General features: G+C 36.9%; 1 protein-coding gene and 1 long non-coding RNA gene across 3 annotated transcripts; both read left to right on the forward strand.

Annotated features, from left to right (window-relative positions):
* The first annotated feature begins 2,923 nt into the window (after positions 1-2,923).
* LOC116714500 (uncharacterized) lies at positions 2,924-7,474 on the forward strand. 2 transcript variants are annotated; one of them, XR_004338066.1, is made up of 4 exons: positions 2,924-2,978; positions 3,586-3,657; positions 6,943-7,048; positions 7,413-7,474. It is a non-coding gene; the product is annotated as an uncharacterized LOC116714500 (long non-coding RNA). The 2 variants fall into 2 exon arrangements; XR_004338065.1 differs by lacking the exon at positions 7,413-7,474 and having other exon boundaries at positions 6,943-7,131.
* Positions 7,475-8,281: 807 nt separating this feature from the next.
* LOC116714495 (uncharacterized) lies at positions 8,282-10,287 on the forward strand. The gene is made up of 3 exons (XM_032555110.1): positions 8,282-9,632; positions 9,868-10,050; positions 10,131-10,287. Exons 1-3 carry the CDS (start codon positions 8,360-8,362, stop codon positions 10,226-10,228), a joined length of 1,554 nt encoding a protein of 517 aa, XP_032411001.1. The 5' UTR covers positions 8,282-8,359; the 3' UTR covers positions 10,229-10,287.
* The last annotated feature ends 3,023 nt before the right edge of the window (positions 10,288-13,310 follow it).

Below are 13,310 nucleotides of genomic sequence, written 5' to 3' on the forward strand. Positions count from 1 at the left end.
AGTGATTAAATAAATTATAGTGTTGGTGTTTTATCTGAGCTGTGTGTCTTGCATGCATAACATGTTTCCATATTTATAATTAAAATTTTAGCTTTAACATTTGTAGGAATTACAAAGAAGCTTGTAATTCCTTCTTTGACTGTTATAACTTTTCATACATGTCAGTAAAACATGCAGAGGCGAAGACGCATAAATCCGAAGGAAGATGCCAAATATTATATTGATACCAAAACGGACAAAGTGGGGCTTGACGTCACGTACATCAATGCCTTTAAAGGTATGGGGATTTTTTTGGAGTGGTTTAAATACAATCAAGCCTTTATACATTGTTTACTCTTTCTACTATTATTTTTGCTTTCTTCTGTAGGTCGTGGTATCTTTGCCACAACCTCTTTTCAGAAAGGAGACTTTCTGTGTGAATATCGAGGTGAACTGATCAGTAAAGAGGAATGTGAGAGGAGACAGAGAGTTTACCATGACAACCTTAAAGTATTCTTGTTTGAATTCTATTTTAATGGAAAACTCTGGTGGTTAGTATGTTTGTATCAGAAGTCTAATTAGAACTAAATGGCATATATATAAATGAATATTTTAATATTTAAAATTAAATGTTATGTATTTGCAGTGTTGATGCAGCAAAAGAAGATTGCTCCCTTGGAAGGCTTATAAACGATGACAATATCAGCCCAAATGCCAAAATGAAGTATCTGACCATCCAACAGAAGCCACATTTGTGTTTATTTGCAACTCGAGATATCAATCAGGGAGAAGAGATTACGTACAATTATGGGGACTCAGACTGGCCATGGCGACTCAAGGTACTAAAAAAATAGAAATGTATGAATCTTAAGACAATGTTCATTTAAGAAATGCACTAATAATGATGATTTACAACCTGAACCTCCTTTGTTTTACCATTCTTTTCACAACACTAGATGGCTGACTATACAAGACATTACTGGGCAAATTAACCAGTTGCCCACAAATGTATAATAAATAATTACAGTATAGTAGTATTTACAGTAGTATTTTACGTATTCTCAAAACATTGTTACATCTACAATAAATTTGATATATATTCAAATTCAACAGAACTCCAGTGGGATGTCTTCAACTGGACAAGATGTTGAGGTGCCATCCACATCACAGTTGGTTTCATACTATGGACCGGTATCAAGCAAAGACCAAATAAAGGTGTGGGAAAATGATATTATTGAAAGTTTTAAGACAAAATCTGAATATAAGTGAGGGTATCTCTGTGAAGTAATCTAGGGCAGTATGGTGTTGACTTGTATTTATTTTCTGTTTCAGATCAGAGCTGAAAATGACCAGGATCAGATGATAACCAGTGTCCCAAACGAGACAGATCCAGTCCTGGATTCACTCCCCATCAAGGTTGTGAATATTGGTTTGACCTCTGATAAATGTTGACTTGGCATCACAGAATATATTGGGAGAGTAAATATTTTAATTTCTTAAAGGTTATAGAAAATATTTTTATTTTTGGTGATTTTAATCTAACAGAATCAGACTTCAATTTGGTCATTGCTGGTGAAATTATAATAGTCAACTTGTTTCTTAGCATTCGTCTTGCAGACTGTTTCCAGAATTCAAAACACTTGGGTTAACCACCAAATTATTTTCTCTGCTACATCAGAAAATCTTCTGTGGGGATAAAACAATCAATCTTTCTTCTTTTTCACAGGAATTGGAGAAAGAAATGTCCCAAAGTCCTGACTGTCCTCGTACAACTTCTTCAGCTGGCAACACAGAACAGGTACAGAAGTTGTGTTTTCATTTTGAAATTACCAAACATTTTGGCTGGATTTAAAACTACTTTCCTTGCATGGGTGTTTTCTCTCATAGAACAATCATTTAAGTGAAGATATCTCTGTGAAGTAATCAAGGGCAGTATGGTGTTGACTTGTATTTATTTTCTGTTTCAGATCACAGCTGAAAATGATCAGGATCAGATGACAACCAGTGTCCCAAATGAGACAGACCCTGTCCTGGATTCACTCCCCATCAATTCAGAGGTATTTTATGTTTAAGGTGCAGCTAAATGATGTCAGTCAGCCAACCTGTTCAACTTCAGTGTGTCTGTGTGTGGACCTGAATGCCATGTGGTTTATCTGGACATTGGTTTGTAAGGACAGTCTCATGTCATGGTTTTCAGTTTGTAAGTTCAGCGTGTGTATGTGTGTGTTTCATGGTCACCTGCCCCAATGTGATACAGGAGGACCATATTGTATATGGGGACCTTGCGTTATTGAATTGATAAAAACATATGTTTTGGTTCTTGTGACCTTGTAAATATTGATTTGACCTCTCATAAATGTTGACTTGGCATTACAGAATATATTGGGAAAGTAAATATTTTAATTTCTTAAAGGTTAAAGTAGATGCATAGATTTTTGCTAAAATTTCTTTTAATTTCACAACAGAATCAGACTTCAATCTTGTCAATGCTGGTGAAATTGGAGTATTTTGAATATTTGTTAAAGTTTGCTGTCATTCAATGTGTTTACCGTTCATCCTTTAGGTTGTTTCCAGGATTCAAAACACTTGAGTCACAATCGGACTATTTTCTCTGCTGCATCACAGAATTTCTGGGGAGAAAAAAATCAATTTTTCTTCTTTTTCGCAGGAATTGGAGGAAGAAATGTCCCAAAGTCCTGACTGTCCTCGTACAACTTCTTCAGCTGGCAACACAGAACAGGTACAGAAGTTGTGTTTTCATTTTGAAATTACCAAACATTTTGGCTGGATTTAAAACTAGTTTCCTTGCATGGGTGTTTTCTCTCATAGAACAATCATTTAAGTGAAGATATCTCTGTGAAGTAATCAAGGGCAGTATGGTGTTGACTTGTATTTATTTTCTGTTTCAGATCACAGCTGAAAATGATCAGGATCAGATGACAATCAGTGTCCCAAATGAGACAGACCCTGTCCTGGATTCACTCCCCATCAATTCAGAGGTATTTTATGTTTAAGGTGCAGCTAAATGATGTCAGTCAGCCAACCTGTTCAACTTCAGTGTGTCTGTGTGTGGACCTGAATGCCATGTGGTTTATCTGGACATTGGTTTGTAAGGACAGTCTCATGTCATGGTTTTCAGTTTGTAAGTTCAGCGTGTGTATGTGTGTGTATCATGGTCACCTGCCCCAATGTGATACAGGAGGACCATATTGTATATGGGGACCTTGCGTTATTGAATTGATAAAAACATATGTTTTGGTTCTTGTGACCTTGTAAATATTGATTTGACCTCTCATAAATGTTGACTTGGCATTACAGAATATATTGGGAGAGTAAATATTTTAATTTCTTAAAGGTTAAAGTAGATGCATAGATTTTTGCTAAAATTTCTTTTAATTTCACAACAGAATCAGACTTCAGTCTTGTCAATGCTGGTGAAATTGGAGTATTTTGAATATTTGTTAAAGTTTGCTGTCATTCAATGTGTTTACCGTTCATCTTTTAAGGTGTTTCCAGGATTTAAAGCACTTGAGTCACAATCGGACTATTTTCTCTGCTGCATCACAGAATTTCTGTGGAGAAAAAAATCAATCTTCTTTTTCACAGGAATTGGAGAAAGAAATGACCCAAAGTCCTGACTGTCCTCGTACAACTTCTTCAGCTGGCAACACAGAACAGGTACAGAAGTTGGATTTCATTTTTAATTTACCGAACATTTTGGCTGGATTTAAAACTAGTTTCCTTCCATGGTTGTTGGCTCTCATAGCACAATCATTTAAGTGAAGATATCTCTGTGAAGTAGTCAGCCATTTCATATATGGGGACCTTGCTTTATTGAATAGATAAAAGCATATGTTTTGGTTCTTGTGAGGTTGAGAATATTGGTTTGACTTCTGATAAATGTTGACTTGGTGGCACAGAATATAATCTTAGAAAAATGTTTTAAATGTTGTCAAAGTTTAAAATATATATATATATATATATATATATATAAATTTTGTCTTTTGTATTTATCTACATTTTGACGACACAATATTTTTAATTCAACAATTTAAAAGTTCGCAGAAAAAGTTGTTTTTTATGACTGAAACCCTCTGTAATTATTTGTCTCATTTATTATCCAATATAGTATGATCCCAAAGGGGAAATTGCTTATTCATTGAAAAGCTACTCCATCTGAGCTAATAAATATAAATAATAAAATGTCTGTCTGTCTGTCTGTGAAAACGTTTGGGCACCCCTATTAATCTTAATTATTTTATTTCTAAATATTTGGGGTTTTGCAACAGCTATTTCAGTTTGATATATCTAATAACTGATGGAAACAGTAATATTCCAGTATTGAATTGAGGTTTATTGTACTAACAGAAAATGTGCAATATGCATTAAAACAGAATTTGACAGGTGCAAAAATTTGGGTACCCTTATTTTATTGATTTCAATACTCCCAACTACTTTTCACTGACTTACTGAAACACAAAATTGGTTTGGTAACCTCATTAAGCTTTGAACTTCATAGACAAGTGTATCCAATCATGAGAAAATGTATTTAAGGTGGCCAGTTGCAAGTTGTTCTCCTATTTGAGTCTCCTCTGAAGAGTGGCATCATGGGCACCTCAAAACAACTCTCAAATGATCTGAATACAAAGATTGTTCAACATAGTTGTTTAGAGGAAGGACACAAAAAGTTGTCTCAGAGATTTAAACTGTCAGTTTCCACTGTGAGGAACATAGTAAGGAAATGGAAAACCACAGGGACAGTTCTTGTTAAGCCCAGAAGTGGCAGGCCAAGAAAAATATCAGAGAGGCAGAGAAGAAGAATGGTGAGAACAATCAAAGACAACCCACAGACCACCTCAAAGACCTGCAGCATCATCTTGCTGCAGATGGTGTCACTGTGCATTGTTCAACAATTCAGCGCACTTTGCACAAGGAGAAGCTGTATGGGAGAGTGATGCGACAGAAGCCTTTTCTGCAAGCATGCCACAAACAGTCGCTTGAGGTATGCAAAAGCACATTTGGACAAGCCGGTTTCATTTTGGAACAAGGTCCTGTGGACTGATGAAACAAAGATTGAGGGGTTCCGGTGACGTCAACTTCCAAGATGGCAGCTTGAGCTGACTGCACCTCCAGTAAATCTTAATTTGACCGCCATTAATTGCCAAATATAACAAAAAATGAGTAAAATGGAATCTATAAGGGGGTCTAGAATGGGGAAAAGGGACGGGAATAAGAAAACCACGAATAAAGAATTGGCAAAAGAAAGAAAGACGGCAGGTAGCTCACCAACACATCAGCACCTCAGCGAAGCTAATGCTAATAAGCTTTCCACTGACTCGACTGCACTAGCGCAAATCCTGGGGGAGTTACGGGATTTCCGAAAAGATATGAAACAACAGCTTGATGACATTAAGTCAGATCTCATCAACATACACCAAAAAATTAAGGAGACGGATGACCGAGTCAAAACGCAAACCATTATCATGTCTTCTGGGACTACCCAATCATAAAAGATTACTGAAAAGAGATAAATAGTGCCTTACAAGATATTTTCAAGCAGAACATTCCTTTTGAGATCAAGCTTATGTATTTTACATAATTTCTTCAAAAAGAAATAAATATTTAATGACTATTTTATTAATAGCAAGTAAGAAAAACATTACAAGAAAATGGTTATCACAAGACAAACCAACTTTCGACGACTGGATCGACATAACATTTAACATGTATAAAATGGAAAAGAAATAACAGTCACAGGACTGAACAATTCTGTCAGTGGTGGCAGATTTGGGTAGAGATCTGATTTCATTTTTAGAGACCAAACTTGATTAAATCTCCTATGACAGCCATACTTCATAATTATTTTATACTATGTCTTTCGTTCATGTATTTCTTTTTTTTTCTGGTTTGCTCTTTACATTTCTAACTTGATTCCTTTCTCTATTTTTGGTTTCTTCTTTCACACTCTCTTTATTCCTTGCTTTATAATCTTTCTCAGGGAAGTGAAGTTGCATTTTTGTTTTGACTGTTATTATGCAATGGTCTACATGTCTACCTTATTACAAATGTTGAAGTTAATCCTGTGATGTAGAGGCCTAAGTTTATGTAAGTGATACTTTCTTGAGAATCAATAAAGATAAAATAAAAAAAAGAAACAAAGATTGAGTTGTTTAGTCATAAAAAATGGCGTTATACATGGCAGCAAAAAAATACAGCGTTCCAAGAAAAACACTTGCTACCCACTGTAAAATGTGGTGGAGGTTTCATCATGCTTTGGCCAATGTCAGCACTGGGGATCTTGTTAAAGTTGAGGGTTGCATGGATTTCACTCAATATCAACAGATTCTTGAGAATAATGTTCAAGAATCAGTTACGAAGTTGAAGTTGCGCTGGGATATTTCAGCAAGACAATGATCCAAAACACCGCTCCAAATCTACTCGAACAATTACAATGTTCTGGAATGGCCATCCCAATCCCCAGACCTGAATATCATTGAACATCTGTGGGATGATTTGAAGCAGGCTGTAAATGCTCAGCGACCATCAAACTTAACTGAACTGGAATTGTTTTGTAAAGAAGAATGGCCAAAAATACCTTCATCCAGGATCCAGGAACTCATTAAAAGCTACAGGAAGTGACTAGAGGCTGTTATTTTTGCAAAAGGAGGATCTGCTAAATATTAATGCCACTTTTCTGTTGAAGTGCCCATATTTTTGCACCTGTCAAATTCTGTTTTAATGCATACTTCACATTTTCTGTTAGTACAATAAACCTCAATTCAATACTGAAATATTACTTATGTCCATCAGATATATCAAACTGAAATAGCTGTTGCAAACACCCAAATATTTATATATAAAAATAATTAAGTTTAATAGGGCTGCCCAAACTTTTTCATATGACTGCATATATATGTATATGTGTGTGTGTTTTTAAATGTATGTTTAATTTGTTCTTTGTAGTGTCAAAAACATCACTTGATGTGCACAACAGTATCCTCTTTGGAGAAGTGTACTCAGTGTTTTGGACCTTGTTCTTCATTCAAGTGGGTTGGCTACCAGTGCAAAGGTAAGATATTTAGTTAATTTGTACTGTGAATTAATTAATTTTAATAGGATGTATGTCTTTGTTGAACAAATTACAGTGTCAGAATTGAGTATATAGTTTTCAATACAATGCAATTTATGTCATCATGGTGACTTTCAAAGCAGTGGAAGTTTTCAAAGTACCTTAAAGCCTTTGACCTTGATCTTTATTTAAAACAGAACATAAAAATTTTATCCAGAATGTTCAATTTTGCACATTTAAAAAAAAAATTGTTAATCTATATTTAACTATTCCATCTGATCTAAAAGTAAGGTGTAATGGTTTATTTGAGATTTTGGATTTTGCTTGTCTTCTGTGGTTTTTTTACATTTAAATTTTTTCACAGGTTGTTCAAAAGTCTGGCATTCATACTGCCTTAAACAAATTACAAAGGATGACGGATCTCAGGTGAATATCCACATACGTTTTTTTAGCTTTACCTTCTAAGTCTCCATTTTAACATAAATTATATTTCCCACTTCCCACTCCCAATTTCAGGCAAAAGAACTTTTTAAGTATTCCATAGCTGACTCCTCATCAGATAACAACACATCACCTTCCAAAGAATGTGAAATGTCAGATGATGACCATGCATCTGATATTGACTACATACCAAATTCAGAATCTGCAGAAGCTGATGAAGACTCAGATGTTAGCATCCCTCTTCAGCCCATCAAGTCTAAAGTTGGACAAATTCAAGGAAACCCAACAATACCCGATCTCACTTCATTCTTGCCAGACTCAAGTTCTGTGGTTGAACCTTGCACATCAAATTACTGGCCTCCTTTTCACATAGATGATATGGGTGATGGCACATTCGAAACATTCAGCCCAGCCAAGTCTACCAAAGACTCAAACAATAAACCAAAAAGTCAAAAGGAGCTTCACAAACAGGAATCCTCACAGCATATTTTGAGTGCTAAGAACTACTGCTTTGTATGTGGTAGGCCACAGACCAAAATTTCACGCCATTTAAAAACCCACAAGACACATGCTGAAATTGCTTATGCCTTTTCCCTTCCGGAAGACTCAAAAGAGCGCAATGTTCTTCTAGAAAAAATGAGAAACAAGGGGAACTTCAAACATAACTGTGAGGTTTTACAAAGTGGGAAAGGATCGTTGAAAGTTAAGAGAAAGCCAAAAGCAAAGACTGGAACATTTATACATTGTATGTACTGCCAAGGTATGTACATTCGAAAGGAACTACGGAGACATGTCCAAAGATGCCCCTGTAAGCCACAAAATGAAGATTTGAACCAAGGACATGGAAGAACCAAAGTACTGGGTTTTGCTATGGCTCAAGAGTCTGCATTCTGTCAAGAGATTTCAAGTGGGGTTTGGAAGCTCCTTGGTCCCATGAAGCAGGATGATGTAGCCACAGTTGTGAGAAATGACCTGACCATTATTCAGTTTGCCCAGTCTCTCTACAACAGACATGGACAAGACCCTACTAAGTATGAGTACATCCGACAGAAGCTCCGTGAAATTGGACGTCTGTTAATATGTCTACGGTCTGAATTCTCTATACATAACTTGGAGGAAGCTGTGAAACCTGCTAACTTCCAAAGAGTTGTCCAGGCAGTAAAGATTGTCTGCGGTTTTGATGAAGAAAAGCATTCATACCAAACACCAAGTCTTGCACTAAAACTGGGACATACACTACAGAAAATCAGTGACATTATCCATTGCCGAGCGCTCATGGCAGAAGATGAAGAACTGATTAAGTCAACAGACACTTTCAAAAAGCTGTATACATCCAAGTGGTCTGAGTTAGTGTCACATACTGCCTTGAACACTCTGAGTCATGCCAAATATAATAAGCCATTAACCTTACCATTCACAGAAGATGTTCAGAGTCTTCATAGGTACCTTAAGAAATCTGGAGAAAATGCATTTTCTAACTTGAAAGAAGAGGTCAGCCCCCAGAATTATGCAGAACTTGCAAAAGTTACTCTTGCACAGGTCATTGTGTTCAATCGAAGACGAGCTGGAGAAGTCTCAAAGATGCGTCTCAGAGGTTTCCAGCAGAGAGATGACTCCAAGCTCCATGAAGATGTTGCTGCTGGATTGTCCAAGGTTGAAAAAAGGCTCTGTAGCTACTTCAGTCGTGTTGAAATAATTGGAAAAAGAGGTCGAAAAGTTGCGGTTCTCCTTTCTCCAGATGTGGTGGATGCTCTGACTCTGCTGGTCAGCAAAAGAGAGCAATGTGGTGTTTGCTCCACAAACATCTTTCTTTTTGCCCGACCAAGATCTCAAAGTCACTACAGGGGCCAAGACTGTTTGCGTGTTTATGGAAGCCAATGTGGGGCGAAGCATCCCGAGTTCCTCAGGTCCACGCAACTCAGGAAGCATGTTGCCACATTGTCACAAGTCCTCAATCTCAAAAATAATGAAATTGACCAGGTGGCTGACTTCCTGGGACATGACATTCGTGTCCACAGGGAATTTTATCGCTTACCTGTGCCAACAACACAACTGGCAAAGATTTCTAAGCTTCTTTTGTCCATGGAGAAAGGACACGTATCCACCCTGCAAGGAAAATCCCTTGATGACATCGAAATCGAAGGTTATTGCTGAATTGTTTTTGTGATCTTATTTCCATTAGTAGGACTTGTCTGACATAATCAACATTCGTAAAACTGGTGGATTTAAATAAATGATTATTATTGGAAAATATTACAGTAGGGATTCTCTGTTAGAAAATACTAATAAATACAAAATGTGTTTTAAGCCTCATTTTGGTAATGCTTAGATATAATTTTATGTATGGCACTCATTTGTATTCTAATAATGCCTTTCAGATGAAATAGAACTAAGTGAGGATGAAGAAAAGGAAGATTTAAGTGACTTGGATGACTGCGATTCTGTGGAACCTGAGGAACCCGTGGAAACCGTGGAATCTGTGGAACCTGAGGAACCTGTGGAACCTGAGGAACCTGTGGAACCTGTGGAACCTGAGCAAAGCAAGAATATTGATGATTTGTGTATGTTACTTGAATCCAAAGATGCTATAACTTTTTGTCTATCTGTTTTTTGTTTTTTAAACTTTTGTTGTTTGTCTTAGTGGGAGCAGTGTCATCGACAGCAGAGGAAACTGTCCCTCCTGTTGAAGGCAAGTCAAGTTTCCTTATGAGTCTGTGTTTTGATCCTAGCTACATTTAGTTAAAGCATAATTCTACTGCGCTGACCATATTAACTAGTTCATGCTTAAAGGCCATGCAGTCTAGATGCCCTCAAACTATATGCCATTTGCTTGAGACATGTGCCAACCTAGTGAAGAGTGTTACGACCGGCTCTTTGAGCCATACCAAAGACAGGAAGACACGGAGTTCAACAATAAATAAGCTCTTTATTGAGCACAAGCATGAAATAAAACTAAACTGAAACAACTTGTTTTTTGTCCACATGCCTCCATTTGGGAGATTGCTTTTGTTTCTGCTTGGACATTTCTCATTGTCCTTCTTCTCCACCCAATTTCCAGTAATTTCACATTTTTGAAGCATTGTATTCCAAATTTTTGTCCACTTTCTCAGTTAGTTGATTAGTAGAGAAACTTACAAACATGCTTGGCCAGCAGCCATCTTGAATGTTTTTCATTTTTTGTTTTAATAAACTGTTTTAATCATTTTTCTCTTTACTTTTTTCCCTTCAGAGACTTCCTCTGCTGCACCAAGAAGACAACCAAAAAAACCATGGTCAAGTGCTGAGGTTTCTGCTGTTATGAGGCATTTTAAAGCTCACATAGGTAAAGGAAAACTTGCCACTAAAAATGAGTGCAAACACTGCAAGTTGGTGGAAGGTCCTGTGCTGGCTCAAAGAACAGCACAAAATATCAGGGACTTTGTGAGAAACCGTGGAATAACTGCTATGAGGCAGGCACAAAAGAAAAGGCTCTAGATTTTATGTGAAGTAATCATTTGTTCAAAAGTGTTCCATTTTGTTCATGCTACTAAAACATTTTTTTTTTTTGTTGCCTATCAAACAATATTATCTGTAAAGTCCCGTGACTTAGAGGCTGTTTAAATGTATTTGTGTTGATAGGCAGAAAAGCGTTTTCCTAATGGCGAGGCATTTTTCTGTTGTCCAGCATAAAAATTATTCGAAAAGGTGGCAGAATTTTAATTTAACATTCTTTTACTTATTTATTTATATTCAGAATATTTGGCAACAGTCTGCACCCTAAAGCCCTTATTTTACTTTTGTGTACGTTTTGTTGAGGCACTTAAATTAGATTGTTTTTCTTTTGGTAATTTCAATTTGAGGCTTACTTTTATTTTTTAAAGAAAAATAATTGAATTATTTGGTCATATTTACCTAATAAAATATGTTCTGTTAATGCTTTGTGCTGTCAGGTTGTGTATTTATGCTAATCAGCAGGTTTTTAAATATGACGTAGTTGTCCCTTTAAAGTTCTCACAATACTTTGTTTTGTTCTCATAAACCACATTTGCTGATGTCCATATAAGCCACCATGTTGTCAGGCTGCTGAAAGAAAGGCTGTGTAGCTGCTATCTGAAACCTAAAGTGAGCTAAATTTTTTTCAGATTTTTTGCAGTGTTTTAAGCCACCTCCCATTGCTCTAGCTACTTGGGAAAGGGTAGTCCAGCTAAACCACCGTCGGGCCTGTTTGGCGAATAAGGCAGGCTATACCTTATGTACCTGTATGTGTGTGTGTGTGTGTCCAGGGGTGTGTAGGGCTGTGTGTGTGTGTGTGGGTGTGTGCATGCGCTTTTTTGTCTCCAGGACATAACAGCCGATGGTCAGGGGTGAGTGACCCCCTCCCCTGCAGAAGATCCCTTGCTCTCTCTGTGCGTGTGTATGTCTAATGATTGTGTCATGATGTAATAAAAATGAGTTTGTGTGTATTTATTTCCCCACACACCATAATTTAAAAAATAAATAAATAAATACATAAATGCTTTTTCAGTAAAGTATTGTTTAGAATTAAAGCAGCCTTACCTAACTGATTGTAATCACATTAAATATATTTCACAGCTTTCAACGCTCGTGAAATACGAAAGAGGCTCACTGCAGAAAATCTACAAGCTCGAGTTGTTTTGCTGGACGGATTGATTACAGGTACATTATTTGAATTTATCTAGTAAAATCACATCTCATAACTGTTAGAAGTTTATTCCTAATTATTTATTCCTAATTATTTATTACAGAATCTTTTCTACTTCTGGACCGACCTCCAGCTCGAAAAAGACGACAAGCTCTGGCTCGCAACCGAGAAAAAGTTAAAATCCTGCTACAAGCCGTCAGAACAGTGCTGCAAAATGTTTCCTCCGATGCAAAGGTGATTGTGAAATGATTCATGTATGATTTGTCTCTTATAACTCAGTAAAGAATGGAAGACCAACAAGCTAGAGTTGAATCATCTCAATCAGATTATTCTCAACAAATAGCTGACAATATCCAAACTCTGCAAACACTTGCATTAGCATTGAATACTGGGGGAAATGACTTTTCACAGAGCCCTGCTCTTAGCCCTGCTAGGTCATCAATCTCTGATATTTTAAACGCATCTGAACTCTCAGACTATTTCAGACAAATTAATGATGCCGTTCACGGTTTAAATGACTACATATCTCCGCAAAACTCACCGGCTGCCTCATCTGCGTTGGATGAAACTTTTCAAAATACAGAACCTCAATCAGATTATTCCCAACAAATTATTAATTCCATCCAGATTCTACAAACAATCGCTTCAGCTTTGAATACCGGGGGAAATGACTTTACACAGAGCCCTGATCTTAGCCCTGCTAGATCACCAATCTCTGATATGTTAAACGCATCTGAAGTCTCAGACTATTTCAGACAAATTGACGATGCAGTCCGCGGTTTAAATAACTGTATATCTCCGCAAAACTCACCCGTTGGTTCACCGGCTACTTCGTCTACCATTTCATTAGATGAAGGTTTTCAAAATACAGAATCTGTGTTACCATCTGAAACAGTTTCTGCAGCAAATGATCAAGCACAGCAGCAACAGCAGCGAGGAGGTAATCTAGATCAAAATCAGAGAATTGAACGTCAGCGTTTCAATAACATTGAAATAAGGAGATCGTTATCAATCGCGCCTCCAACCCACGGTGTACCTGACATTGCTGAATTCTACACCGCAGTTATGAATGTTTTAACTGATCTAGCTAATGCTGCAAGATCAATAGCTGTACGTAATGACGTTGTACAGTTAGAATTAGCGTGGGGTAATATTTCTCATCACATAAATATCTCTGTT

The sequence above is a fragment of the Xiphophorus hellerii genome, chromosome 23, assembly GCF_003331165.1.
Source record: "Xiphophorus hellerii strain 12219 chromosome 23, Xiphophorus_hellerii-4.1, whole genome shotgun sequence".
Taxonomy (NCBI): domain Eukaryota; kingdom Metazoa; phylum Chordata; class Actinopteri; order Cyprinodontiformes; family Poeciliidae; genus Xiphophorus; species Xiphophorus hellerii.

Excerpts from the sequence above, each read along its gene's own strand:
- LOC116714495 (XM_032555110.1), top strand. The coding sequence starts at position 8,360 with ATGGCTCAAGAGTCTGCATTCTGTCAAGAGATTTCAAGTGGGGTTTGG. Across the intron at positions 9,633-9,867 it reads TGATGACATCGAAATCGAAG|ATGAAATAGAACTAAGTGAG; the intron begins GTTATTGCTGAA and ends AATGCCTTTCAG. Across the intron at positions 10,051-10,130 it reads CAAGAATATTGATGATTTGT|TGGGAGCAGTGTCATCGACA; the intron begins GTATGTTACTTG and ends TGTTTGTCTTAG.